The 27,242-nt window shown below is 44.8% G+C and overlaps 1 protein-coding gene and 4 non-coding genes across 7 annotated transcripts; all 5 read right to left on the bottom strand.

Annotated features, from left to right (window-relative positions):
- Nucleotides 1-11,297: 11,297 nt before the first annotated feature.
- On the bottom strand, nt 11,298-24,964 carry EIF4A2 (eukaryotic translation initiation factor 4A2). 3 transcript variants are annotated; one of them, XR_011312458.1, is made up of 13 exons: nt 24,856-24,964; nt 19,065-19,110; nt 18,861-18,993; nt 18,508-18,647; nt 16,796-16,964; nt 16,606-16,715; nt 16,350-16,493; nt 16,135-16,272; nt 15,854-15,943; nt 15,610-15,689; nt 15,108-15,245; nt 13,635-13,838; nt 11,298-11,917 (listed from the first exon to the last, which is right to left on the bottom strand). XR_011312458.1 is itself a non-coding variant. In XM_069727234.1 (11 exons), the coding sequence occupies exons 1-11, from the start codon at nt 24,882-24,884 to the stop codon at nt 11,773-11,775; spliced, it is 1,224 nt and encodes a 407-aa protein (XP_069583335.1). In that variant the 5' UTR covers nt 24,885-24,964; the 3' UTR covers nt 11,298-11,772. The 3 variants fall into 3 exon arrangements, 1 of the variants encoding a protein (XP_069583335.1); XR_011312457.1 differs by lacking the exon at nt 13,635-13,838; XM_069727234.1 differs by lacking the exons at nt 13,635-13,838; nt 15,108-15,245.
- LOC138639840 (small nucleolar RNA SNORA63) lies at nt 15,331-15,459 on the bottom strand. The gene has a single exon (XR_011313369.1). It is a non-coding gene; the product is annotated as a small nucleolar RNA SNORA63 (small nucleolar RNA).
- On the bottom strand, nt 15,991-16,114 carry LOC138639841 (small nucleolar RNA SNORA63). The gene has a single exon (XR_011313370.1). It is a non-coding gene; the product is annotated as a small nucleolar RNA SNORA63 (small nucleolar RNA).
- Nucleotides 18,718-18,784, bottom strand: LOC138639866 (small nucleolar RNA SNORD2). The gene has a single exon (XR_011313394.1). It is a non-coding gene; the product is annotated as a small nucleolar RNA SNORD2 (small nucleolar RNA).
- LOC138639864 (small nucleolar RNA SNORD2) lies at nt 23,780-23,848 on the bottom strand. The gene has a single exon (XR_011313392.1). It is a non-coding gene; the product is annotated as a small nucleolar RNA SNORD2 (small nucleolar RNA).
- Nucleotides 24,965-27,242: the final 2,278 nt, after the last annotated feature.

The raw sequence follows: 27,242 nt of genomic DNA, 5'->3' as shown, positions 1-27,242 counted from the left end.
GAATAGGCGGCTCCACCTCCCATAGGGGTGGAGTCGCCTATTCATTTCTCTAATCAGCGGTGCCGGTGACCGCTGATAGAGAAAGAAGCTGCGGCACCGAAGACCGTGGGACGGGCAGGGAGCGCCAGGATCGCTGGGACTAGGTAAGTATGTCATATTCACTTGTCCGCGTTCCAGCCGCCGGGAAGATGGTCGCTCCATCTTCCCAGCGTCTCAGCTCTGACTGTTCAGGTCAGAGGGCGCGATGACGCATATAGTGTGCACGGCGCCCTCTGCCTGATCAGTCAGTGCAGAGACGCCGGGAAGATGGAGGCGCCGGGACCGGACGCTGGGAGCTGCAAGCAAGAGAGGTGAGTGTGGCTTTTTTTTTTTTTTTATTGCAGCAGCGGCCATGGCACAGATTTGTGGAGCATCTATGGGGATATATGAACGCTGCAGAGCACTATATGGCACAGCCAAGGGGGAATATGAACAGTGCAGAGCACTATATGGGGCACAGCTATTGGGAGATATGAACGGTGCAGAGCACTATATGGCACAGCTATAGGGAAATAATGATCTATTTTTATTTTTGAAATTCACCGGTAGCTGCTGCATTTCCACCCTAGGCTTATACTCGAGTCAATAGGTTTTCCCAGTTTTTTGTGGCAAAATTAGGGGGGTCGGCTTATACTCGAGTATATACGGTATATATATTACTGTTAAAGTCAGAAGGACGGTAAAACCTAGGATTGGTAAAAGTCAGATGTATTCCATATAAACTAACGAATTTGGACTTTTACCTGGGCGAATTGGTAAATCTTTACATTTACCAGCATGTGTTGGTAAAAGTAACTTTGAGTCACAGAATTCTGACTCTGACCAGCAGATGATGGTGGTAAAAGTTAACTAAACGCAATTTCCGACTCTGATGAAGGCCTTAATCGTTAGAAATATTTTTATTGTCCTCCATTTCCTTGCCCGCGGTGGCTTACACTTTTTATTACACCCTTCTCAGCTACATTTACCAAGAAGCTGTGGTAAATGTGCACATTTACCAACAGCGCTTGGTTAAAGTCAGATGTTCCATCTTCACACCAGATATTTCTGACTTTTACCAACGCTGTTGAGAAATGTTAACATTTACCAAGACTTCACCGGTAAAAGTCCAATTTTACTTTGAAAATTGAAATGAAGCATGGATGGTAATGTGATACTACGCATTCCTGTCTGTAAGGTGAATTGTAGATCTGATGGACTCCATCTTCAACTTTTTGTATTTTATCCAGTGGTTCAGGGGCTTTAAATGTATTGTTCTGGTCTCTCCTGAGGTTTTTTTTTTTTTACAGAGAAGAGACTGTTGTAATTGCCCTTGCACTTTTCTTGCTCAGGGATTGGGAATACAGCTCCGATCTTTAGGAGATCCTGGATATCTGCCCACATGGGGGAAACGGCTGATTGCAGGCGGGAGTTTGTTATGGACCACGTTGGGGGGGTTGGGTAAACTATCTTGTAAAGGTACCGTCACATTTAGCGACGCTGCAGCGATCTAGACAACGATGCCGATCGCTGCAGCGTCACTGTGTGGTCGCTGGAGAGCTGTCACACAGCTCTCCAGCGACCAACGATTCCAAAGTCCCCGGGTAACTAGGGTAAGCATCAACTTACTAAGCGCAGGGCCGCGCTTAGTAACCCGATGTTTACCCTGGTTACCAGTGTCCGGTGCCTGTCGCGTCCTCCGGCGTTCTGCTTCCCTGCACTGTAAGCGCTGGCCGTAAAGCAGAGTGGTGAAGTCACCGCTGTGTTCTGCTATACGGCCAGCCGACGCTGGCAGTGCAGGGAAGCAGAACGCCGGGGGACGCGACAGACACCGGAATGTAAGTATGCTGTTTTTTTTTTTTGTTTGTTTTTACATTTACACTGGTAACCAGGCCCTGTGCTTAGTAACCCGATGTTTACCCTGGTTACCAGTGAAGACATGGCTGAATCGGCGTCACACATGCCGATTCAGCGATGTCTGCGGGAAATCCAGCAACAAACTAAAGTTCTGGCCTTTCTGCTCCGACTAACGATGTCACAGCAAGATCCAGATCGCTGCTGCCTGTCAAACACAACGATATCGTTATTTAGGATGCTGCAACGTCACGGATCGCTAGCGATATCGTTGTTAAGTTGTTCAGTGTGAAGGTACCTTTAGGCTAGGTTCAGATTACGTTAGAGCAATCCGTTTAGCGCCATGTTTTTTAAGGGGTCGCATTAAATGTCCCCGCGAGCGCAGATCTCCGATCTGCGAGAGCGGGGACCGGACCTCGGGTGCGCCTCGGATGCTCTGCGGTGCGCCACAAAACACTGCGGTGCGCCAGAAAATGGCATGCGCTAGTGATACGCGTCCCCATTGTTGTTAATGGGCGCGCTAACGGACGAGTTGCACGTTGTTAATTTCGCCATGCAACGCTGTCTGTTAGCGCGGTCCCATTAACGCAATGGGAACCTAGCCTTAGAGATTATCCCCGACACCCACTGATTTCCTGAAATCTGCCATCCCCCCCCTCCCCACACACACAGTGTCACTTTCTACTTAAAGGGACACTGTCACCTGAATTTGGAGGGAACAATCTTCAGCCATGGAGGTGGGGTTTTTGATTCACCCTTTCCTTACCCGCTGGCTGCAATGGACTCCATAGTACACGCCTGCGCAAGGCAAGATTACCTTGTGCAGGCATGTACTACGGAGGACAGAGAATGAACTTCAATCCAATATTGCAGCCAGCGGGTAAGGAAAGGGTGAATCAAAAACCCCGCCTCCATGGCTGAAGATTGTTCCCTCCACATTCAGGTGATAGTGTCCCTTTAAGGCAGAGCTCGAACCAAAAAATGGAGTCCTTACCCATACCTTGCTTGGAGTAGCTCCATCTGCTCAATTTGCCCTTTCCCCTTATAACCTGACCCCTGGCTAGGTTGCGGCCTACGAAAGGGCTGATATTTCTATGGTTTCTCCTTAGGGAACCCTTTCTTTTTGTCCGATGCCTTTTCTAGGATATCATCTAGTACAGGCCCAAACACTTTATTGCCCGAGAAGGGAATGAAACAGTTTGATTTTTGGACTGTGTGTCCCCCCGACCATGCTTTTAGGCAGATAGCTCTCCGGGCATCATTGGATAAGGACACGTTCCTGGCTGCGAACCTAACAGATTCTGCCGATGCGTCATCCATGAATCTGGTCGCTAGCTTCAGGAGGGGGAAGGGATTTCAGGATGGCGTCCTGGGGGTTTTGGACCTCGTGTTCTTCCAAGTCGTCGACCCATAGGTGCAAAGATCGAGCCACCGAGTTTGAGATGCAGGGTTCACATAGGTGCTTATGACAGCTGTCTGGTAGTTTGGTGTTACAGATAACATGTCTTCTACCCTTCTCCAATTTCTTGCCATCCCTTTTAGGAGTTGCAGAGGGAAGTGTTCTTCCTCTAGAATGCACAGAGTAGATGCCATGTGTTTCTATGTGAGGTGTAAAGGTACCGTCACACTAGACGATATCGCTAGCGATCCGTGACGTTGCAGCGTCCTGGCTAGCGATATCGTCCAGTGTGACAGGCAGCAGCGATCAGAATCCTGCTGTGATATCGCTGGTTGGGGAAGAAAGTCCAGAACTTTGTTTCGTCGCTGGATCTCCCGCTGACATCGCTGAATCGGCGTGTATGATGCCGATTCAGCGGTCTTCGCTGGTAACCAGGGTAAACATCGGGTTACTAAGCGCAGGGCTGCGCTTAGTAACCCGATGTTTACCCTGGTTACCATCGTTAAAGTAAAAAAAACAACCACTACATACTTACCTACCTACCGCTGTCTGTCCCCGGCGCTGTGCTTCTCTGCTCTGGCTGTGAGCACAGCGGCCGGAAAGCAGAGCGGTGACGTCACCGCTCTGCTTTCCGGCTGCCCGGCGCTCACAGCCAGAGCAGAGAAGCAGGGCGCCGGGGACAGACAGCGGTAGGTAAGTATGTAGTGGTTGGTTTTTTTACTTTAACGATGGTAACCAGGGTAAACATCGGGTTACTAAGCGCGGCCCTGCGCTTAGTAACCCAATGTTTACCCTGGTTACCGGCATCGTTGGTCGCTGGAGAGCTGTCTGTGTGACAGCTCTCCAGCGATGCTGCAGCGATCCGGATCGTTGTCGGTATCGCTGCAGCGTCGCTTAGTGTGACGGTACCTTAAGGGTTTAGAGTGGGTGTCTTTACAAGCTTACTCACATGCCCCTGGCTCTGTTCCAACCCAGTCTCTGCTTTGGCAGGATCCTCCATGTCTAAGCATACAGTAGGGCAGCCTACATATGTTTTAGGATCCTATTTATAAGATACCATGCGGGGGATTCCGCCTTCCGCATGTCTTTGCCGGATCCTATTTCATGCGTTCCACTGTGGAATGCACGCTGGTCACGACCCAGAAGTGCTCTGGATGGCTTGCAGAGATTGTCGCCGGAAGTGTGCCAGCAGAAATTCAGCGCCCCACAAAGCAGATGCAAGAGTCGGGGGGGTATTGGCCGCAGACTATTTGATAGCAGGACGAGATAGGCTGGGTCTGCTCAGTACAGCCAGGGATAGGAGCCCTCTCTCTTGTCATTCCTATCCTCACTGGGACAGGAAAAACACTGAGGGGTGGAGATGGGAGGGTCCTTTTAACCTCTCATTTCCTGTCGCAATGAGAAGGATGGTGTTGTCAGGATTGAGGACCTAGAAATACACAATTCAGATGAATCCTGACAAATCCTTTCACTAATGAGGTAGATGCACAGACTCTGATGTCACTAAACAGTTCAGACTTTTCAAAATGCTCTAACCTGGTCAACCACCATTTTGTACATAACTAAAAACCAGACACTGCATGATCGTAGGCCAGACAAACCGTAGTACAAGTGAGAACATTTGGAACTAACTGGTACTGTTTGCTACCGTACAGGTCTTAAGAGTCTGGATCTTATTGGAGATATTGCGCCAAGAAAAATGTTTCATCTGTATATGGTAATATATAAAATAACACTGAAAGAAATGAAATGCAGTAAAAAAAAAAAAAGTTTTATAGCACATTAGTCATGGAAAGGCTTGTTTTTATCAGCAAAATTTTGTATAATACAGTATGTGAGGGTTTTTTTGAGCTACGGTACTCGCCATTCAGATTTGTTAGGGTATGTGTCCACGTGCAGGAAACGCTGCGTGTTTGACGCTGCATAGAGACGCAGCGTCAAACACGCAGCGTCCAGATGTTACAGCATAGTGGAGGGGATTGAATGAAATCCCGTCTCCACTATGCGTGGTAACACGCACGTGGCGGCCCTGCGACTCCGGACATGCTGCGCGTCTTTTCAGATCGCAGCATGTCTGTATATCTTGCGGCGACACTGCGTCGCCGCAAGATATAGCACAGGGCCCTATGCGATGGGAGCGATGATGCCAGATGTGTGCTATGAACACATCTGGCATCATCGCGTCCCAGAAGGGGGCAGGGCTTACCGCAGAGCGGGTTTGCCGCTCCGACGATACCGCCGGCCATCCTGATCGTGGACACGCAGCCTTAGTGGAGACAGCTTTACTCATTACAATCACAGAAATATCACATTTTGCTACAAAGTTTTTAAAGGGAACCTGTCACCCCGTTTTTTCAGATTGAGATAAAAAATACTGTTAAATAGGGCCTGCGCACGCACGGCTCCAGGAAGATGTCCGCTCCCACCGATGACCGGGGTAATAGCGCAGATCGCGTGCTGTTTCTTCACGTGCGCGCAGTGGATTCGGAACTTGGACATGCGCACACCACTACGCCACCAACGGAAAGCTGGGGAAGAAAAGAGCGATGTCACCACGCCCACCTGACCTGACCAGCCTGATTGACAGGCGAAAACGGCGACTTTGGTAATGTATTTCGCAGCATAGGTGGGAAATCAGGGTACACTACATACACTATTGTAACGCACAGCGCAGGCCCTATTTAACAGTATTTTTATCTCAATCTGAAAAAACGGGGTGACAGGTTCCCTTTAATGCTCTTATTCTGGTGGTTTTAACTTTCTGCTTGAGCTGTATGGAGGGGTTTTTTTCCCCCAAAGATGACATTTTCTGGGATACCTTATTTACATATGATTTAATTGTCCTTAATTCACTTTGACAAAAGTTATGTCGGTGTGTTTACTGCAAAAGTTTTAAATTGTGGGATTTCCTGATGAATGCAGTTCAACACTACTCTACCTAATGTGTACTTTTGTTTATGCACATTTATGTTGTTGCCCCGATTTCAGTTGGTAGGAAGTATCAGGAAAGACGAGACATACTGGAATGCTAGCAAGATAAGTCCCTAAACAAAACCAAATCCTTTTAGGGTGGCCTATCATAGTCCCTAATCAAAGTGTGTGTGTGTGCCCATTCTCTACCTCTGAGCATAGCCCTCCATTGCTCCCAAAAGCATTACAAAGATTGGCAGACCAGCTCTTCATCTAAGAGACACGCCCCCCACCCCCAAAAAATAACTTTAAACCTTTATAGGTCCATAAAATATTTTTGTAGATTGCCTTGGAAAAGTTGCGGCTACATTTTTTAAACCTCCTAAAATGCTAACAATAAAACATGTTTACAATTGGTGCTGATGCATAAGATATGATGATGGAAGTTATTTTATTATTGTTCTGCTATGGTACAACAATCTGCATTAAAGTGATAATCATTAGTGATGAGCGAATATACTCGTTACTTGACATTTTCCGATCACGCTTGGGGGTCCTCCAAGTATTTTAGTGCTCGGAGATTTAATCTTTATTTTTTATATAGCGCTAACATTCTGCAGCGCTTTACAGTTTTGCACACATTATCATCACTGTCCCTGATGCCCCATCACAATATAGGATCCCTATCAGTATGTCTTTGGAATGTGGGAGGAAACCCATGCAAACACGGAGAGAACATACAAACTCTTTGCAGACATTGTCCTGGGTGGGATTAGAACCCAGGACCCCAGCGCTGCAAGGCTGCAGTGCTAACCACTGCGCCACAGTGCTGCCCACATTTAGGGTATGTGCACGTTACAGATTCTCTGCGGATCCGCAGCGTTTTGAGGTGCAGAAACGCTGCAGATCCCCAATTGATTTACAGTACAATGTAAATCAATGAGAAAAAAAAAATGCTGTGCACACTTTGCGGAAAATCTACTGCGGTTTAAAAGAAGTAGCATGTCACTTTTGTGAATCCGCAGCGTTTTTGTACCCATTCCATTATAGAAAACCGCAGGGGTAAAAAAAAAAAAAAAATAAAATGGCAAAACTGCAGTAAAAATGCAGCAAAAACACGACAAATCTGCAGGTGTGCCAGGAGAGGCAGAATTTGCACCAGAAATTCCTAAGCCTAATCCGCAAAGTGTGCACATAGCCTTAGTTTTCTTTGCTGCAGCTGAATGATTTACAGCTACTAGCCTGCTTGATTACATGTGGGGATTCCCCAGCACCCAGGCAACCCCCACATGTACTTATGCTGGCTAATAGCTGTAAATCATTTAGCAGAGGCGATGAAAACTAAATCTTTTTTTTTGTGCTCGGAGATTTAGTTTATCGCCTCAGCTGAATGATTTACAGCTATTAGCCAGCATAAGTACATGTGGGGGTTGACTGGGTGCTGGGGAATCCCCACATGTAATCAAGCAGGCTAGTAGCTGTAAATCATTCAGCTGAGGCGATGAAAACTAAATCTCCGAGTACAAAAAAAAAAATACTCGGACACCAGGGCGTGCTCAGGAAATCTCAAGTAACAAGAATATTCGCTCATCACTAATTATCATTCAACTTTACCATTATCAAATTCTACTGGGTCATGGAAAAATTTCAAAATCACTGGGATATGTTGAAGTATTTTAGAGTTATTACCACAAGATGCGACGCTGGTGAGATTCCAAATTTGTTCTGGCCACTAAGATAAATTAGATATTTCTCCTCCGAGTCAGGATAAGTTTTACCTTGCATTATAGTCCTTATCCACGTTATCTAGAACAGGTTTGTAAGGGTATGTTTCCAGTCTGTAAACGCTGCCGATTAACATCTGGATGCTGCAGCTGTCACAGCATAGTGGATGAGCTTTCCTGCACACATGTGGTGCGTCTTTCTAGACCGCAGCATGTCAATTTATCTTGCGGAGATTTATCTCCACAAGATAAATATCAGCCCAATGTATAGGAACTGGTGAATCCACATGATTCAATGAACACATGTGGATCACCGTGTGTACAAAAGCCAGCAGCGCAGACATGTGCTGCTGTATCCCGAGTATGGAAACATACCCCAACAATTAAGTAGTCTACAGACCCAGTTTATCAATACTTGGTTTGTATCCAATGTGGCTTTTAAGTCTGTATTTTACTTTTATTACATTCCCTTATGTAGCGCCACCAATTCCACAGCACTTTACAGGCATATGCGCTTGTCAGTTTCATTTATATCCCTACTTTGTGGGCAGAATCCAACAACTGCAGATGTTAGTTTGATTCATAAATTGTGACTAACCCCTTTCTGCCATCTGACATTCTATCCCATCAAGGTGACCTGGGACTTAATTCCCAGGGACGGGATAGTAGGTCATGTGCTCACAGCCAGGGTCAGCTGATAATTACAGCTCCCGACACATTAACCCCCAGAACACTGCAATCAAACATGATCGTAGTGTTTTGGCGGCATAGGGAAGCATCGCGCAGGGTGGGGGCTCCCTGCATGCTTCCCCGAGACCCTCAGAACATGCTGTGATCACGTTGTTCTGAGCGTCTCCTCCCTACAGGCCACAGATCCAAGATGGCCACAGGGGCCTTCCGGGTCCTGCAGGGAGGTGGCTTGCAAGGGCCTGCTGAGAACAGGTGCCGGGCAAGCCTCCTGCATTGCATGTCAGATCAGCGATCGGACAATATGCAATGATGTCCCAACCCTTGGACAAAGTAAAAAAAAAAAAAAAATTTTTTTAAACCTAAATAAAAAAGGTAAAAAAAAAAAAATATTGTTCCAATAAGTATATTTCTCTGTAAATTAAAAAAAAGTACACATTTAGTATCGCCGTGTCCGTAACAACCTTTATTAAAAAAAAAAAAAAACTGTCCCACTAGTTAACCTTTTCAGTGAACACCGTAAAAAGGCAAAAAAAAAACCAAACAGCTTTATCATACCGCCAAACAAAAAGTGCAATAACACGCGATCAAAAAGACAGATACAAGTAGACATGGTACTGTTGAAAACAGTCCTGCAAAAAACGAGCCGCCATACAGTGTGAGCAGCAGAAAAAAAAAATAAAGTTATAGCCCTCAGAATAAAGTGATGCAAAAATATTTGTTTATGAAAGTTTATTGTATAAGACACCCTCCCCCTCCCAAAAAAAGGGTAAATAAAAACCAACTCGTCCTGCAAAAAACAAGACCTCACATGACGACCAGAATATGGAAAATTATAGCTCATGTGGTAAACTATTTTTTGCAATAAAAAGCGTCTTTTAGTGTGTGACAGCTGCCAAACAAAAACCCACTATCAATAGTTGGGGGGTTTCCACTGTTTAGGCACATCAGGGGCTCTCCACATGCGACATGGCGTCCGATCTCAGTTCCAGCCAATTCTGCATTAAATTAGAACAGTGCTCCTTCCCTTCTGAGCTCTCCCGTGTGCCCAAACAGGTGTTTACCCCCCCACATATGGGGTATCAGCGTACTCAGGACAAAGTGGACAACTTTTGGGGTCCAATTTCTCCCGTTACCCTTGGAAAACTACAAAACTGGGGCTAAAAATCATTTGTGGAAGAGTTTTATTTTCATGGCTCTGCATTATAAACTGTAGTGAAACACTTGGGGGTTCAAAGTTCTCAACACATCTATACAGTTCCTTGGGGCATCTAGTTTCCAATATGGGGTCACTGGTGTGTGTGGGGGGGGGGTTTACCATTTAGGTACATCAGAGGCTCTGCAATCAACGTGGCTCTGCAATCAACGTGGCTCTGCAATCAACGTGGCTCTGCAATCAACGTGGCTCTGCAATCAACGTGGCTCTGCAATCAACGTGGCTCTGCAATCAACGTGGCTCTGCAATCAACGTGGCTCTGCAATCAACGTGGCTCTGCAATCAACGTGGCTCTGCAATCAACGTGGCTCTGCAATCAACGTGGCTCTGCAATCAACGTGGCTCTGCAATCAACGTGGCTCTGCAATCAACGTGGCTCTGCAATCAACGTGGCTCTGCAATCAACGTGGCTCTGCAATCAACGTGGCTCTGCAATCAACGTGGCTCTGCAATCAACGTGGCTCTGCAATCAACGTGGCTCTGCAATCAACGTGGCTCTGCAATCAACGTGGCTCTGCAATCAACGTGGCTCTGCAATCAACGTGGCTCTGCAATCAACGTGGCTCTGCAAACAACGTGGCTCTGCAAACAACGTGGCTCTGCAAACAACGTGACGCCTGCAGACCATTCCATCAAAGTCTGCATTCCAAACAGCACCCCTTCCATTCCGAGCTCTGCCATGCACCCAAACGGTGGTCCCCCCACATATGGGGTATCAGCGTACTCAGGACAAGTTGGACAACTTTTGGGGTCCAATTTCTCCTGTTACCCTTGGGTAAAAAAAAATTAAATTGGATCTGAAGTAAAAATTTTGTGAAAGTTAAATGTTCATTTGTTTAAAACATTCTAAATTCCTGTGAAACACCTGAATGGTTAATAAACTTCTTGAATGTGATATTGAGCGCCTTGAGGGGGGCAGTTTAGAATGGTGTCACACTTGGGTATTTTCTATCATACAGACCCCTCAAGAGGACTTCAAATGTGATCCCCAAAAAGTGTAGTAAAAATGAGTAATTGCTGGTCAGCTTTTAGCCTTTTTAACTTAATCTTTGAACCAAATTTTTTTTTTTTTGTTGCCATGAGAACAGAACAGTTGGTGTACTAGGGTCGGTTAGCTATTACAAACTGGTCACTTTGCAAGTGCCCCAGCTTAGCCAAGATTTAAGCTTAATATTCTAGATGCAAGCATCGCTGCAACTTGGCCCAATCACAGAATGCAATGCATGGACAGCTTTTACCTTCTTGCAGAGGAGTGCAGCATTTCACCACTTACACACTGCATCATCATTAGATCCAAGTAAGTGAACACAAGGCTAGAGAATAGAATATACACTTCATTTTCTATTTTGCCTCCCACAAATGGTCATTTAATTTGCACAATCACACCTGAAAAACTTAAGCCAAAAATACAGTGCAAATAAACTATTTAACATACAATTTTATGTGCAGTGTGGCAACTTTGCAGTTAAGCTAAATATAGATAGTTGGGTCAGGGTCTAGCACAAATGCATTTTATTGAATAAATACACATTTAACAATTATAGGCATTTTAATTTAGTAAACTCTACATCTGTAATGTACATTAAAGGCGTATATGCTAATTTAACATAATTGGCTGATTTGATACAGCACTTATATTTTTTAGTCCGCAAGTAATTTATTAAATGATGAAGAACATCAAATACAACCACCTCTCTAACACAACTAAATAAATGTTGAACACAGAAATGTAAAGACCCCATTGCTTTAGAGTCCGCCCCAACAGTCTAAACTCTGGAAGTAGAATAAAGCCCACAGCTTTCTTTCCACAGAAGGCGTTCTCAAAAAAAATCTGTATTTCTGATCTGTCATAAGCACCGAGACAAGATTCAATATAATTTTCCAAAGAAAAGCACAATGCGCGTCGTGATTCGCCAATTCAGCAACAGCGAGTACGGCATTCAAAATAAATCTCATCCCAGGGATCAAATAAGGTCAGCCACATTCATCGGCATCTCCTCCACTGTAGTATTGTAGAAAGTCTCAATATCACGAAGAATTCTCTTATCCTCCTCTGTAACAAAGTTTATAGCCACACCTTTTCTACCAAAACGCCCTCCACGGCCAATCCTGGAAAGCAAAGACAGGGTTAAAAAAATGGACAAAAACATTGTCAATTAAAGGGGAACCTATTCACATTAATACAATACAGAATACTAGTTATAATAATCTTTATTTTTTATATAGCGCTAACATTCTGCAGCCCGTTGGGGTTCACAATCTAAATTCCCTATCAGTATGACTTTGGAATGTGGGAGGAAACCGGAGAAAATATACGAACTCCTTGCAGATGTTGTCCTTAGTGGGGTTTGAACCCAGGACTCCAGCGCTGCAAGGCTGCTGTGCTATCCACTGTGCTGCCTCTAGTTTCATGAGGCTCCATTCCTGGGAAGGTGAATAGGTTACAACCACTGTAAAACCCAACCAATGGCATCAGTAGGGTGGGCTCAGTGACCAAGGTTGATGGCAATGTGCACATTCTAATTTCTTGTTAAAGCCATTTTGTACCACTGACAAGTGACAGCCCTGAATTCTGTGTTCCAGCCTCCATCTCTTGCAGTCTTTAGATTACACAACAAACTTGATGACAGATTCCCTTTAAACTAAAAGACCTGCTGGACATTGAAAAGGTGATCACTATTGCAGAACATTACTTTGCAAACTGGCAATCTATTTAGTCACCAATATGCCAGCGTAGCTAGGTTGCTCACATATGCCAAGTTGGAGAGCAAAGACAGGCATTGAGTTTACAGGCACTGCAGTGAAATTAAATATGCCCCAACTGAAAGCCTCTCCAAGAAAAAAAAGCCCCAAAAATGGACTGTAGTGGCTATAAACCTGACCAGAAGTGTATTAAGGGGCTGTCCACTGCTTCACAAGAGCCATGTAAAAGCGCACCAACACCGCTGGAATGGTGCTGGCACGAGGCAAACGTGGAGAACAAGACTGCTGAGCATAATGTAATCAGTCCTGCACCTTTAGAGCCATCTCACTTATTGGAAGCCTATCGCATTCACTGCCAGGAGTATGTGTGCTGTACTGACTGCAAACCAGAATCTTGAAGACCAGATCCAATACAGAAACTATCATACAAAAGAATCTGCAGAAACCAAAATACCACATTAGGCCTTGTTCACACAGCTTTGCAGCATTTTCTTCTGCAGCCCAAGCCTGCTTACTGCAAGGACAATGCATTCAAAATGCAGGGTGTTTTGGAGTGTATTAAATATGCAATTCATCTACAGTACATACTAAAATGCCATTTATTCAGCTTAACCGATTTACTGCATCTTTGCAGTCATTGCTTGCTTTGGATGAAAGCTACTGAAAATAATGAAATGCTATTGTGCTCAAATTCAGTTGTGAGGGGTGGGGGGGGGGGAGGAATAAATTGAGTACAAGATTTCTGAACCCTTGTAAGCACTGTAAAATCTAGCTTTACTGCATAAAAAAAGCTGCAAAAACACTGTTAACATCAACTTAGACATGCATAGCAAGAACTGGCAGACTTGGGTCTAAGGCTGGGATTCCATTTATCAGTTGTGCAATGACAGAGCCTGGAGTAGACCGATACAATGTTCATAAATGGATTGGAAACTGCTTCCTGATCTGGCTCTAAAGCAATATAGTGCAACACTTCATGTGCCAGACAAGTAGGAACGATTCTATAGCATCTATCATTTTCTTGCTGGCATTCTATTCATACCATGCAGGATGAGACTTTTACAAACATTTGGAAAAAGAGTGCCCTATTATATGGTGGTGACAAAAGAGGGTTAATACCTACTGAGATAAGTTAATGTTGAAGCTACACCCAGTAGGACTTAAAGTGGATTCACAGCTTAGACCATCTTCAGCGTTTGATATTTTCTTAGTGCTCGAGAGTTTTCGGCCTTATATGACCTCAGCATGGCAGTATTTTAGAATCCAAATTATGTTTGAAGTTCTGCAAGTTTGGTCATTAGACCTGCAGCCAGACCAGGAAGTAGGCCTGTAATATGGAAATGAAAATATGGCCATGTTATGGTTGTCTGAGGCCTTGTACTGTGCTGGAAATTCTAGGTTTTGCATTATGAACAAACTAGCAATTTACTCTAGTGGCAGCTGTAAGCAGGTAAAAGCTGTAAGCAGCCAGGACACCCTCCATGCATTACATGGATGCCCATCATTTGTATAATAGATTTCCACTACAGCAGCAGGGAATGTGAGCACCAAGAAGCAGTGCTTTATAAGCCAATTGCTTTACTGTGTACAGTGCTGTGGAGTCAGTAAGGCAACCCTTAAGGTACCTTCACACATAACGATATTGTTAACGATATCGTTGCTATTTGTGACGTAGCAACGATATCGTTAATGAAATCGTTCTGTGTGACAGCGACCAACGATCAGGCCCCTGCTGGGAGATCGTTGGTCGCTGAATAAAGTCCAGAACTTTATTTCGTCGCTGGACTCCTGCTGACATCGCTGGATCGGCGTGTGTGACACCGATCCAGCGAAGTCTTCACTGGTAACCAGGGTAAACATCGGGTAACTAAGCGCAGGGCCGCGCTTCGTAACCCGATGTTTACCCTGGTTACCATGCTAAAAGTAAAAAAAAACAAACACTACATACTTACCTAACGCTGTCTGTCCTCCAGCGCTGTGCTCTGCACTCCTCCTGTACTGGCTGTGAGCCGGAAAGCAGAGCGGTGACGTCACCGCTCTGCTTTCCGGCTCCCAGACAGTGCAGGAGGAGTGCAGAGAAGCAGAGCGCAGCGCTGGAGGACAGACGGCTGTAGGCAAGTATGTAGTGTTTGTTTTTTTTTTTACTTTTAAGCATGGTAACCAGGGTAAACATCGGGTTACTAAGCGCGGCCCTGCGCTTAGTTACCCGATGTTTACCCTGGTTACCGGCATCGTTGGTCGCTGGAGAGCGGTCTGTGTGACAGCTCTCCAGCGACCAAACAGCGACGCTGCAGCGATCCGGATCGTTGTCGGTATCGCTGCAGCGTCGCTAAATGTGAAGGGGCCTTTAGACTCAATTTCCCAACTCCACAGCACTGTCACTACTGAGCATGTACATAAAGTGCAGCACAGATTTATCTCCACTAAAAGCAGAGATTACATCAGGGATAGAATATTTTATACCTTTCCCAAATTCTTCAGCATACAAGTCTTCGAGTACACATTTTAACAGCAAAGGCCAAGGCATTAATACCAAGAATAATTAAGTTGATTCTGTTGTAGAATAGCAACAGTTGGAAAGGATGAAGTGCATTACCTTTACAAGCATTAGTCCATGCTTCACTGGCCGCCCTCAGCTCACAGCTAGATGTGCAAATTCTCTGTTTGAGAAAACACACCTCTTCCACAGGCCATTCTCAGCAGTGTCCTGGAGCAACTGTAGTCTGCTCCTCAACTATTTAAACATAAAAGTTTCATAAAAATTTTGCCTGGGTATTTAGGAAAATCATTAAAAAAAAAGAAAAAAAAAAGATTAAAGATTGTTTGAGACCAAGCGTCCCCATCTGCCGAGAGAGTCAGAACAAATAGGGATAGTAGGAAACAATTTATTATTTGCAGGGGGAACGACAGAACAGCACTTAACAGCTATACTGTAACTTATCCTGCATAATTAATGCTTCCATCAGGGATATACCATCAGAAAGTAGTTAATGCTTTGGCACAGACCTTGCTGTATTTGACAGCTTGGAGAACTGCCTTAACGCAATACACAATCAGGCATGGCTAGCATATTTAGTGCAGACAAGACTGATACAAACCTGTGAATGTAGTTTTCACGGTTGGTAGGAAGGTCGTAGTTGATAACTAGGGAAACTTGCTGCACATCTATACCACGTGCCTAAAACAAAGAACATTAGAGGATTTGATTACAGCAGTTTGTATTTTTAGGTTACATAAAAACCTTAAATCCAATGTTGCAAAAGCAGTGTCAGCTCCAGCTAAATGGTAAACTAAAGATTACAGTGAATTACAGTTTACACTGTGTACATGTCACCAACTTACCAGCAAATCAGTAGTTATTAACACCCGACTAGATCCAGATCTAAACTCCCTCATAATGACATCTCGCTCCTTCTGGTCCATGTCACCATGCTGTCAAGGAGATAAGGAGTTAGTTTACAATAACCCCACAATGACAGCTGTATGAGACCAAGCGTCCCTGCCTGCCACAATGATCAGTCAGGGATAGTAGGAAACATGTTCATGTCAGCAGGGGGAACGACAACAGAGCACCACACTGCCATGTTGTAACTTAACCTGCTAGTGTGTTTTTTACTGCTTACCAACGCAGATACTGTAAAGTCCCTGGCATGCATTTTTTCAGTAAGCCAATCAACCTTTCTCCGGGTATTCAAAAATATAACAGCTTGTGTGATAGTCAAAGTCTCATATAGGTCACACAGGGTATCCAACTTCCATTCCTTAGAAAAAAAAAAATTAAAATTAAGACCCAGTTTAGGATTCTAAACCGTAAAGCAATAAAGTTTAAAGATCTTACCTCTCGTTCAACATTAATGTAAAATTGCTTAATACCCTCTAAGGTTAATTCCTCCTTTTTAACAAGGATGCGAATTGGATCCCTCATGAACTTTTTGGTCACTTCCAACACATCGGTTGGCATGGTGGCAGAAAGAAGGACAACCTAGAGGACATAAAATATTTTACCACAAGACCAGAGTTGTATATTGTAGGCCCTGAAAGGAGTTGTGTCATTCTTGGATTATACCAGACAATATAGCAATTGATGTACTAACCTGAATATTTGTGCTCAATTTTTGAAAGATCTCATATATTTGATCCTTAAAACCACGGCTCAACATTTCATCAGCTTCATCCAAAACAAACATTTTTATCCATTTTGGGGCTGAAAGTAAAATGGTCTCTTGTTACTTGAAGTTAGAAAGCACTCATTGGCATTAATAAATAATGTTAAGTATTACTTACATAAATAACGTCTATTCAACATGTCAAACACACGGCCAGGAGTGCCAACCACAATATGAGGCGCTTCTGCCTGCAGTTTCTGCATTTCATTGCGAACATTTGTGCCTCCAATGCAAGCATGGCATGTTGCACCCATGTAGTCACCCAGGGCAAGAATGACCTTTTGAATCTATGAAATAAATGAATAACCTTATGAGAAGGTAGTCAGAAGTTACTAATTTGTCTCTTTACCAATGTATATCTCCATATAAAAAAAAAAAAAGAAACCATTGCAGTGTTAACACGGAACAGCAACATTGAGTAGCCAAGACTTCAGTCATTACCCATGGTGCCCAGACCTACATCTACAACAGACCTTTAAGGCTAGCCCACTGCCTAAAACCATCAGTTTACCCCCCTGCAGATCTTTAGACACATTTCCTCAGTATAGAGAGATTGAATCATAATTAAAAGCAGCCTTCAAACTAATGTATGGCTGCAGCCAATGTACCAGTCTAGCAAGTTCATGTGCAGATAACTGGTCCCAGTGATCACACCCTGGTCACAGCAGGAAGGATTTGAAGCACACTAGAGCATGTGTGAACATGCAAGACACAAGACATGCAAGTGTAGGATCCGTTATAGAAATGATCAAGTGCGTCATGAAAAGTGTCCTGCCCACCCATCTCTATAAAAATCTATTCTGTATCAATATAAAGCATGCCCTATACCAAGAACAGATCACAAACCACTGCTGCCTGAATGCAGGTTGCGATATAACAAAAGATGTACCACTACTGCATCTAAAATATGCTGTGCAAGACCAATTACAGCTCAATAGAAGATGGTCAGTCATCAGATCTGTTTCCACTTGGCAAAGTGCTTGTAAGAACTAAAGTACCCAACATCAGCGACATATGGAGTGCAGTCAATATACCGATGTGGGACAGCTTAGCCAAAACACTTCCAGTCTTTGGAAATATGTGGCTACCTCTAGGATATGGGGCTACATATATATGGCCATTTTTACACTGCATAGACATTATGGGAGGATATGCGCTAGCCTGCACAGCTAGGAATATGCTGCATACTACTGGAACTCCTATGCATATAAGGCCCTTGAACACGAGTCAGGAGATTCATCAATCCAGATCCCAGTCACACAGACCAAGGGAACACATGAAGCCAGCTTTTGGTGGGCAGACATGGCACCTTCAGTGGTACTGGCTAAACACAATGCTGATCCTTGATCATTAATCATCCAATTCTTTATTCTCCAAAGAGATAAGCTGCTGTCCATAGTGTGCCAGTAGCATTATCCATTGTCCCCATAACAAACATGAAAGTGTAAAATCATAGTAACAGGGTTGTTCTGAAATGCATTGGCTAAACAAGTATTTGACCAATAGTCATCTACCGTGTACATCCACCTTAAACCACTGAATGATAAGCCTGACACTAGAACAAGTATTTTGTAAGTGACATGCAAAGACCATGAGATGAAGTCCATCTTAACATTTGCACACTGCAGTTTCCATACTACACAACTGCATAGCAAGTTTTTGTAGAATTAGACTAACATACTTGTCACAGCATACTAATTAAAAATTCAAGACGTTGGATTATAAGTGGAGAACCATTATGACAATACGAGGCCAGTGAAGCCATCTGCACTCACAGTTGTGGAATCTGAAACTTTTGCAGCACACAGTCACAAGCTACCCTGTCAATACCTGTTGAGCCAGTTCTCTTGTGGGAGCCAATACTAGTGCTTGGGTCTCCTTGAGCTCAATCTCCAGCTGCTGCAGGATGGAAATGGCAAATGTGGCTGTCTTGCCAGTACCTGACTGAGCTTGAGCAATCACATCATACCCTAAAAAGAGTAGGGAGACATTTAATGTTCCCAAATATTACCTGGTTGTGTAACCCAAGACAATTTTAACAAGTGATCAGAAAGAAAGTTCTCTCCATTTCAGGTCAGTCCCGAAAGATGTAACCATCATTTCACTTGCCTAGAATCATACGAGGAATCTGGAAACCTTTAGTTTTCCATAAATATATACAAGCTTTTATGAATCATACAAACCTTTAATGCAGGGGATAATGGCCCTTTGCTGAATGGCAGAAGGTTTTTCAAAACCATAAGCATAGATTCCTCTGAGAAGAGATTCTTTTAGGTTCATGTCATCAAAGTTGTCAACAATTTCATTCCAGTTGCTCTGTAAGAAAAGATTAATTTAGCCTATATTGGTTAATAACCATCAAACAAGAACATATATGCTATACCAACCTCAATGACACCATCGGGGTCCATTCCTTCAGGGCCGCCATGGTCTCTAAAAACAAAAGAATGAGATTTGAGCAGATAAGTGATGGAGCCTTAAGGTACCGTCACACTAGACGATATCTCTAGCGATCCGTGACGTTGCAGCGTCCTGGCTAGCGATATTGTCCAGTGTGACAGGCAGCAGCGATCAGGCCCCTGCTGTGCCGTCGCTGGTCGGGGAAGAAAGTCCAGAACTTTGTTTCGTCGCTGGACTCCCCGCAGACATCGCTGAATCGGCGTGTGCGACACCGATTCAGCAATGTCTTTGCTGGTAACCAGGGTAAACATCGGGTTACTAAGCGCAGGGCCGCACTTAGTAACCTGATGTTTACCCTGGTTACCATCGTTAAAGTAAAAAAACAAAACAAACGCTACATACTTACCTACCGCTGTCTGTCCCCGGCGCTCTGCTTCTCTGCTCTGGCTGTGTAGCACAGCGGCCGGAAAGCAGAGCGGTGACTTCACCGCTCTGCTTTCCGGCTGCCCGGCGCTCACAGCCAGAGCAGAGAAGCAGAGCGCCGAGGACAGACAGCGGTAGGCAAGTATGTAGCGTTTGTTTTTTTTACTTTAACGATGGTAACCAGGGTAAACATCGGGTAACTAAGCGTGGCCCTGCGCTTAGTTACCCGATGTTTACCCTGGTTACCGGCATCGTTGGTCGCTGGAGAGCGGTCTGTGTGACAGCAGCAATCTGCAGCGATCCGGATCGTTGTCGGTATCGCTGCAGCGTCGCTTAGTGTGACGGTACCTTTACAGTGATCACCCAAGCAAAGACAGACAACTCAGAACCAATCTGCCATTAGCTACTGCTACTACAACTACACAGAGGTGGGGGGGGGGGGGGGGGGGCACCAATCTTGAGAATAGTCACATCATCTTTTTTATACATCACTTTCCTCCAGCAAGAGCCAGTATATTCCAACCTTGTAAATGCCATGTTTGCAGCAGGGATTTTGCACCAAGTACAACAAAGTAAAACTCATGTTGACAATGGGTCACCACGAGGCACACATGAGTGACACTATATGGCTCTTGCAACTAAAATGTGAGGTTTTTATTTTATATAGCGCCAACATATTCCACAGCCCTTTACAGTTTGCACACATAATTGCTGTCCCCGATGGGGCTCACAATCTATATTCCCTATCAGTATGTCTTTGGAATGTGAAGTCCTCTACTTGTGAATATTCCCTCAGGCTATATGCACACGTTGCAGATTTGACTGGAATTTTCTGTGCAGATTCTGCATTTCTTGGCACAAAATGCAGGTCAGAATCTGCGCCTTTTTTGGTATGTGCACATGTTGCAGATTGTTGTGCGGATTTCATCCTTTATTCCCCCCTGCAGATTTCTATTATGGAATGGGTGCAGAAACGCAGCAGATCTGCACAAAAGTAGTGACATGGTCCTTTTTTGAATTTGCTGCGCTTTCCGTGCAGAGTTTTCCGCACCATTAGCACAGCATTTTTTTGCCATTGATTTACATTGTACTGTAAGTCACTTGCAGATCTGCAGCATTTCTGCATGAAAAAAAAAGCTGCAGATCTGCAGGAAATCTGCAACGTGTGCACATACCCTAAGGCTGTGCGCACACGTTCAGGATTTCTTGCAGAAAATTCCTGAGAATTCAGGACATTTTCTGCAAGAAATCCGCAAAAAAAAAACGCGTGCGTTTTTGCCACGGTTTTTTCCCCCCCAGACACTTCCCAATGCATTTTGGAGTGGGAAATCCGCAAAAAAGGAAAATTAATCAACATGCTGCATTTTTTGCGGAAAAAAACGCATCATGTGCACAAAACATGTGGAATTCATTCTAAATGATGGGATGCTTATTGTATGCTTTTTTTTGTGGTTTTATAGCGTTTTTATCGGGGGAAAAACGAGAAAAAACCGCAACGTGTGAACACAGCCTAAAGCTGTTAGGGCAAGTGAAATGCAATACATCCCCTTTACATGTTCTTTCAATTGAACATTTAATTTTTTTTCTTCACAAGTTGGTTTCATATTCTGTATTTTTTTCCCGATTTTTACAAGTTTAACAAAAAGTGATAAAATCTAATGCAATGAGGGGTCCTGATGTGAATACACTTAATCAGCTAGAAAAATTATAAAACTGGCATCAAACGTGTTTGGGCCACTGATCTCAATGCAGACAGTGATGCTCCTCATCAAGTTTAGGTCACCTCAGCATGATGCCAGAAACCATTTGGGCCAAAACTTGCATCAAAGTAGACAAATAGCCAATTCTGATGCCCAGAACCCATTTGAGCAAGGCTGTATTGACATGGATTTGTTGTGGGGTAGAACTATCTATATTGGTGGTGTGAGATCAGCGGCCCAAAGTCATTTAGCCCCTTAAAAACAGCAGTTATTTAAATAGTTAAGATCAATTGCCCATTCTGATGCCGGTTCTGATGCCATTAACCTGTGGGCCAGGCTAGAGTGACCTAATTGAGATGTGGGGTATCACTAATTGTTAGTTGGCAGTGGTGCAAAGTTATTTAACCCTTTCAATAATGCTCTTCACTGCCCGCTTGGATACCCTTTTTGGGCCAGTTTAATTTTCTTGTAGCTACTCTTTAGTGTATTCACATCCAGCAACCTCGCTGCATTGTATTTTATCAAACAAGGCTGAAGTTGGTTTCTTATTCGGCAATTTTCTCTTTTCTGTTTTTATAGGTGTAACATAAGCACCACAATGATCACATACAATGCAGCGAGGTGCCCTCATGTGAATACACTTAAAAACGGCTACAAAAATTATAAACCTGGAACAAAAATGGCCATCGAATGGTGCCAAATCAAAGGGTTAACTGACTTTGGGCCACTGATCTCACACCAAGGCTACTTTCACACATCAGGCTTTTGCAGTCAGGCACAATCTTTAAATGTTGAAAAACAAAAAACGGATCCATCACAGACTGAAAAAATGATGCGATGGATGTGTTTTTATGGATCCGACTAGCATATCCTGATAACTGGATTTAAAAAAAAAAAAAATTGGAGCATGCTCAGTTTAAAAAAAAAAAAAAAAAGACAGAATCCGGCGCCAGGATCTGTCATTTTCTGGATCCAGCACCTTCTGGCTCCCATTCTAGCAAAAAGCCAGAAGCGCTGACTCGGGCGCTTTTGGCTTTTTTGCTGGAGACAAAAAAACATTACTGTGTACGTTTTTTCCAGAAGCCAAAGTTGAAATTTCAGCCAGATCCGGAAAGAAAACAGAAGGAACGGTAGGCCATGCGGCACAATCCAGCACTAATACAAGTCAATGAGGAGAAAAAAAAAAAAAAGCCGGATTGGGCCAGAGGGAAAAAACCCAACGTGTGAAAGTAGCCTAAAAATACAGACATTGATGCCCTGCATCAAACCCAGGTCCCTCCAGCCTGGCCCAAATGGCTTCTGGGCATCAGAATTGGCATCAAAGTGGGCAATCAGCCCATTTTCACAGATTTGAATAAGTAACTCACTTTACAGAGTTAAATGACATTATGTATTCGTGAAAGCAGTGGCTCAAAGTCATTTTAACCCCTTAAAAACCCCAGTTACTTATTCTAATGGCCAAAACAGACTATCCATTTTGATGCCAATGCTGGTGCCCAGAACGTATTTGGGCAAGGCTGGAGACCTGGTTTTGATGTGGGGCTCCCTGTTCCATGTGTCTGCAGTGAGATAGTTGCCCAAAGTCATTTAACCCTTTGATTAACTGCCTTCGGTGCAGACTTTGATGCCCATTTTATAATTTCTGTAGCTGTTTTTAAGTATTGCTGCATTATAGATTATTGTGATGCTTTGTTAAACCTATAAAAAAAAAAAAAAAACACGAGAAATAACTGCTGAATACGAAACCAACTGCAGCCTTGTTTTTATCAGCGATTTTCTCTTGTCCAGACTAAAAAAAAAAAAAAAGGAAACAAAAATATAAATTAATTTGCCGAACAGACCAGTTTTGGCAGTCAAATGGCTGCTTATCAATAAAAGTTTGATGATTGGAAATTGACATGTGCTTTCATGGGATGATTAAGTGAAAAATAAGTTCTCACCAACCCACGGGCGATCAGTGGTGGTGCTATGGCTGGGACCTGCACTGATTGGCAGAGAACTTGCCCCTGTTATGGAGCAGCAGGGCACATGCTCAAGCGCTGCTCCCTCTATTCCTGATAGGGCTGCCATGTGCTGAGCTCAGGAATGGACGGAGCAGCACTTAGTCATCCCGAGAACCATTTCTTTTGTGTACAGATCTGAGTTTTCAACCAATGACCACACTGGCGCTGCACATATATAAAGAGAAGGGGAGGTACAAGAAAGAAATGATATATATATATTCTATAGCGCGGTATTTTTAAAGCAGATCTCAGTTTTACCAATTGCAACAATGCATCATCTACCAATCTGCAGGTTAATAGTGATATAGCCAGTTTCTCCCCATAATCTTTAAAGAGAAAAAGTCAAGTTTCTAATAGTAAATATGGATTGCGATCAGTCCCAAAGTTAATACTAGGAGTCAACATTTGCTAAATTCGACAGAGACCATTTACAAACCATTGTAGAATGCCATATCTGATGAGCCCTCCCCATTAACTGTCAGCCTCCCAGCCCATTCCATACACTACATGGCAGCACTGCAGTATAAAGCATGGTGGACACGTGGCACATGGAGCAGCGATCCAGCCCAACTATACAAGTGATCAGTAAGTTCTGTTTTCTCCATTTCAGGTCAGTCCCGAAAGATGGTAACCATCATCTCACTTGTCCCACCGGGCGTGAACTGCTGCCCTCCCCAGCCAGTGCCGCAGTGTGCACAGGTACCAAGGCCCCAGCAGCGCCAGGACCCGCATGTACGAGCGCCCCCTACCGCGCCAGCAGCGCCAGGACCCGCATGTACGAGCGCCCCCTACCGCGCCAGGACCCGCATGTACGAGCGCCCCCCACCGCGCTGACAATACCAGGACCCGCATGTACGGGCGCCCCCTACCGCGCCGACAGCGCCAGGACCCGCATGTACGAGCGCCCCCTACCGCGCTGACAATACCAGGACCAGCATGGACGGGCGCCCCCTACCGCGCCGGCAGCGCCAGGACCCGCATGTACGAGCGCCCCCTACCGCGCTGACAATACCAGGACCAGCATGTACGGGCGCCCCCTACCGCGCTGACAATACCAGGACCAGCATGTACGGGCGCCCCCTACCGCGCTGACAATACCAGGACCCGCATGGACGGGCGCCCCCTACCGCGCTGACAATACCAGGACCAGCATGGACGGGCGCCCCCTACCGCGCTGACAATACCAGGACCAGCATGGACGGGCGCCCCCTACCGCGCCGGCAGCGCCAGGACCCGCATGTACGAGCGCCCCCTACCGCGCTGACAATACCAGGACCCGCATGGACGGGCGCCCCCTACCGCGCTGACAATACCAGGACCCGCATGGACGGGCGCCCCCTACCGCGCTGACAATACCAGGACCAGCATGGACGGGCGCCCCCTACCGCGCCGGCAGCTCCTCTCCTCGCCCCCTCAGAACTCAGCTTGGGCGGTAACAAGGCCGACTCCTTAGTAGTGACGTGTCCCATAGAACTCCGTAGGCCTCAATAAGAAGCAGCACCACACTGCGTGCAGCACAACCATACACCCCACTACTGGGCCTACACTACCCGTCTGTGAGCGGTGACCTCCCAGCACACGGCAGCCCCAGAAGGAAACGCCACAAGCAATAGTGCCTGGAAGCATGCGAGAGCAGACATCATAAAAATCACCTGGAATAATCCGCAGAGCCGCTTGACATGATCCACACACGCTCCAGAACTCAACAGGAAAGGACTAGCAGAGGGGGGCGCCCGCCATTTATATATCCGGAACTACATTTCTGATCGGCGCAAGGATACCGCGACTGTGAGAGAAAGTCTCTAGCGCACTTCTACCTCATTCCCCAACTTGACGCTGGTGTATTTCTGATTGGTATTTAACTGTTTCCTGATAAGTTCGTCTTGTAGAACCCATTCCTTCAAGGCAAATTGAGCTTTTTTTCTTATGGCACTCTTTCCATATGGCGGAAAGATATTGCAGCAAATTGGTGAGTAGGTTATAGGTCTCTGAGATGCACGGGGTTTCACTCCCCGGCCCCTGCAGAATTGACTAATAAAGCTCCGCCTTCTTTGCGGCCTGGTTGGTGACGTGCCTGACCGGGGCGGGGCACAGTCGGATAATAATAGTTGTCACATTGTGAGCACTGGCAGTAGTAGGTAGTGAGTGAGGCGGCGGCCGGTGCTGGAGCTGTGCTGGGGTCGCGGAAGCTCTCGTGTTACCGGCGACCTACAGAGGACGTGACCCTGCACAATGCCGGTCCTATGTAAAACACGTCACGTGGGAAGACGGGTTTTTTTTTCCACACGTCCCTATTAAAATGTAAGGCTGTCATAAAAAAAATAAAAAATCCCCAAGAAGCAGCAGTTCAGCACTTTATCCACCTTTTAGGCTATGTGCACACGTTCAGGAATGTCTGCAGAATTTTCCTGAACAAAACCGGACTTTTTCTGCAGAAAATCCGCATGCGTTTTTTTTCGCGTTTTTTTCCAGACCTTCCCAATGCAATAATATAGCAGCAAAAACGCGCAAAATTAATGAACACGCTGCGTTTTTTTAAAGTGATGTGTTTTTTTCGCGGGAAAACGCAGCATGTGCACAAAAATTGCAGAATGCATTAAAAATGACGGGATGCTTAATGTATGCATTTTTTTAGCGGCCGAAGAAAACATGAAAAATCCTGAACGTGTGCACATAGCCTTACTGTCACCAATAATCTTTACAAATCAGTGGAAAAATATATCTTTTTGGGTGTAAAATGAAAAATAACTGAAATAACGTTTCATTACTAGTCACACCTTTACACTAAGGGTTAGTCCACACTAAGTGTTTTTTTCTGCAAATTTTCAGCACCAGCAAAGCTTATAAGATTTCCGATATCTCATGCACACAGCTTGGATTTTTTTGTCATTAATATTTTGTGCTTTGTCGCAAGAGACAAATCTAGCATGCCAAAACCGCAGCAAGAAAAACCAAGCAAAATTAGCTTTTTTCCTGCAGCTTCTTTTCTGCCAAGAGATCAGGTTTTGCTGCAGAAAAAAACGCCTAGTGTGAACTTACCCAAAGGGTATGTTTCCAAGTTCAGGAAAGAGCCTCACGTTCGTAGAGCCGCAGCGTCAAACACGCAGCGTCCAGATGTTACAGCATAGTGGAGGGGATTTCATGAAATCCTGTCTCCACTATGCGGTAAAACACGCAGGCGGCGAACTGCCGTGCACGTGACCGGGGGTTATCTCCGGTCACTAGTCTGGTTCTCGCAAACAGCTGATCAGCTGTTTGCGAGAACGCTGGAGTGTAGGTGATCACTGGAGAGTTATCTCCGGCGATCATCTACCGGCTCTGCTACGTCTAGATGTCAGGCATCCAGATGTAGCAGAGCCGGACTCGTCTACACTGTGTGCACATACAACATACACAATGCGACGACATGCGACAACATGCGACGTGCTACATGCGGCAACATGCAACATACCACATGCAACGTGTGACGACATGCGGCAACATGCGATGACATGCGACATGCAACAATACACGACATGCTACAACATTCAACATGCATGAAAACAAAAACCGACACTGCGGACGTAGCTAGAAGTGAAAAGATCCCTTCTATAGGGCATGCCCATTGCATACCACCGGGGACAAATCGGGAGAAAACTCCCCAATATAATGAACCTACAAACTCCAGGGAGCAAAATGCCCCATGAATAAATATAATACAAAAGATTACCATAAAAAATATACCAATTTTATTAATAAACACAATGTAAAACAGACATACAGATATGAGAATACGGTGTATGATAAACAAGCAGAACACTCATATGGGAATGTATACAGACACATAGGCACGGAAAAACAGTGCCATAAAAAGTGACATGTGCAAAGTGCACAGGGTAAATAGCCCGCACCTGTGTGCATACACTGGACCGTATAATAAAATGGCAGGAGGACTACACAAACGCAACCCAATATATAAAGAGAGGCACTGCCTATTCATAGTAAAACAGAGTGCGTCTGCGTATACATGCTGAATAAAGGTGCCAGGCATTAGGGTATG

This window comes from Ranitomeya imitator, chromosome 5 (genome assembly GCF_032444005.1).
Source record: "Ranitomeya imitator isolate aRanImi1 chromosome 5, aRanImi1.pri, whole genome shotgun sequence".
In the NCBI taxonomy this organism is placed as follows: domain Eukaryota; kingdom Metazoa; phylum Chordata; class Amphibia; order Anura; family Dendrobatidae; genus Ranitomeya; species Ranitomeya imitator.
Note: the sequence above shows the minus strand (reverse complement) of the source record. Positions and strands in the feature narration are given on the sequence as shown.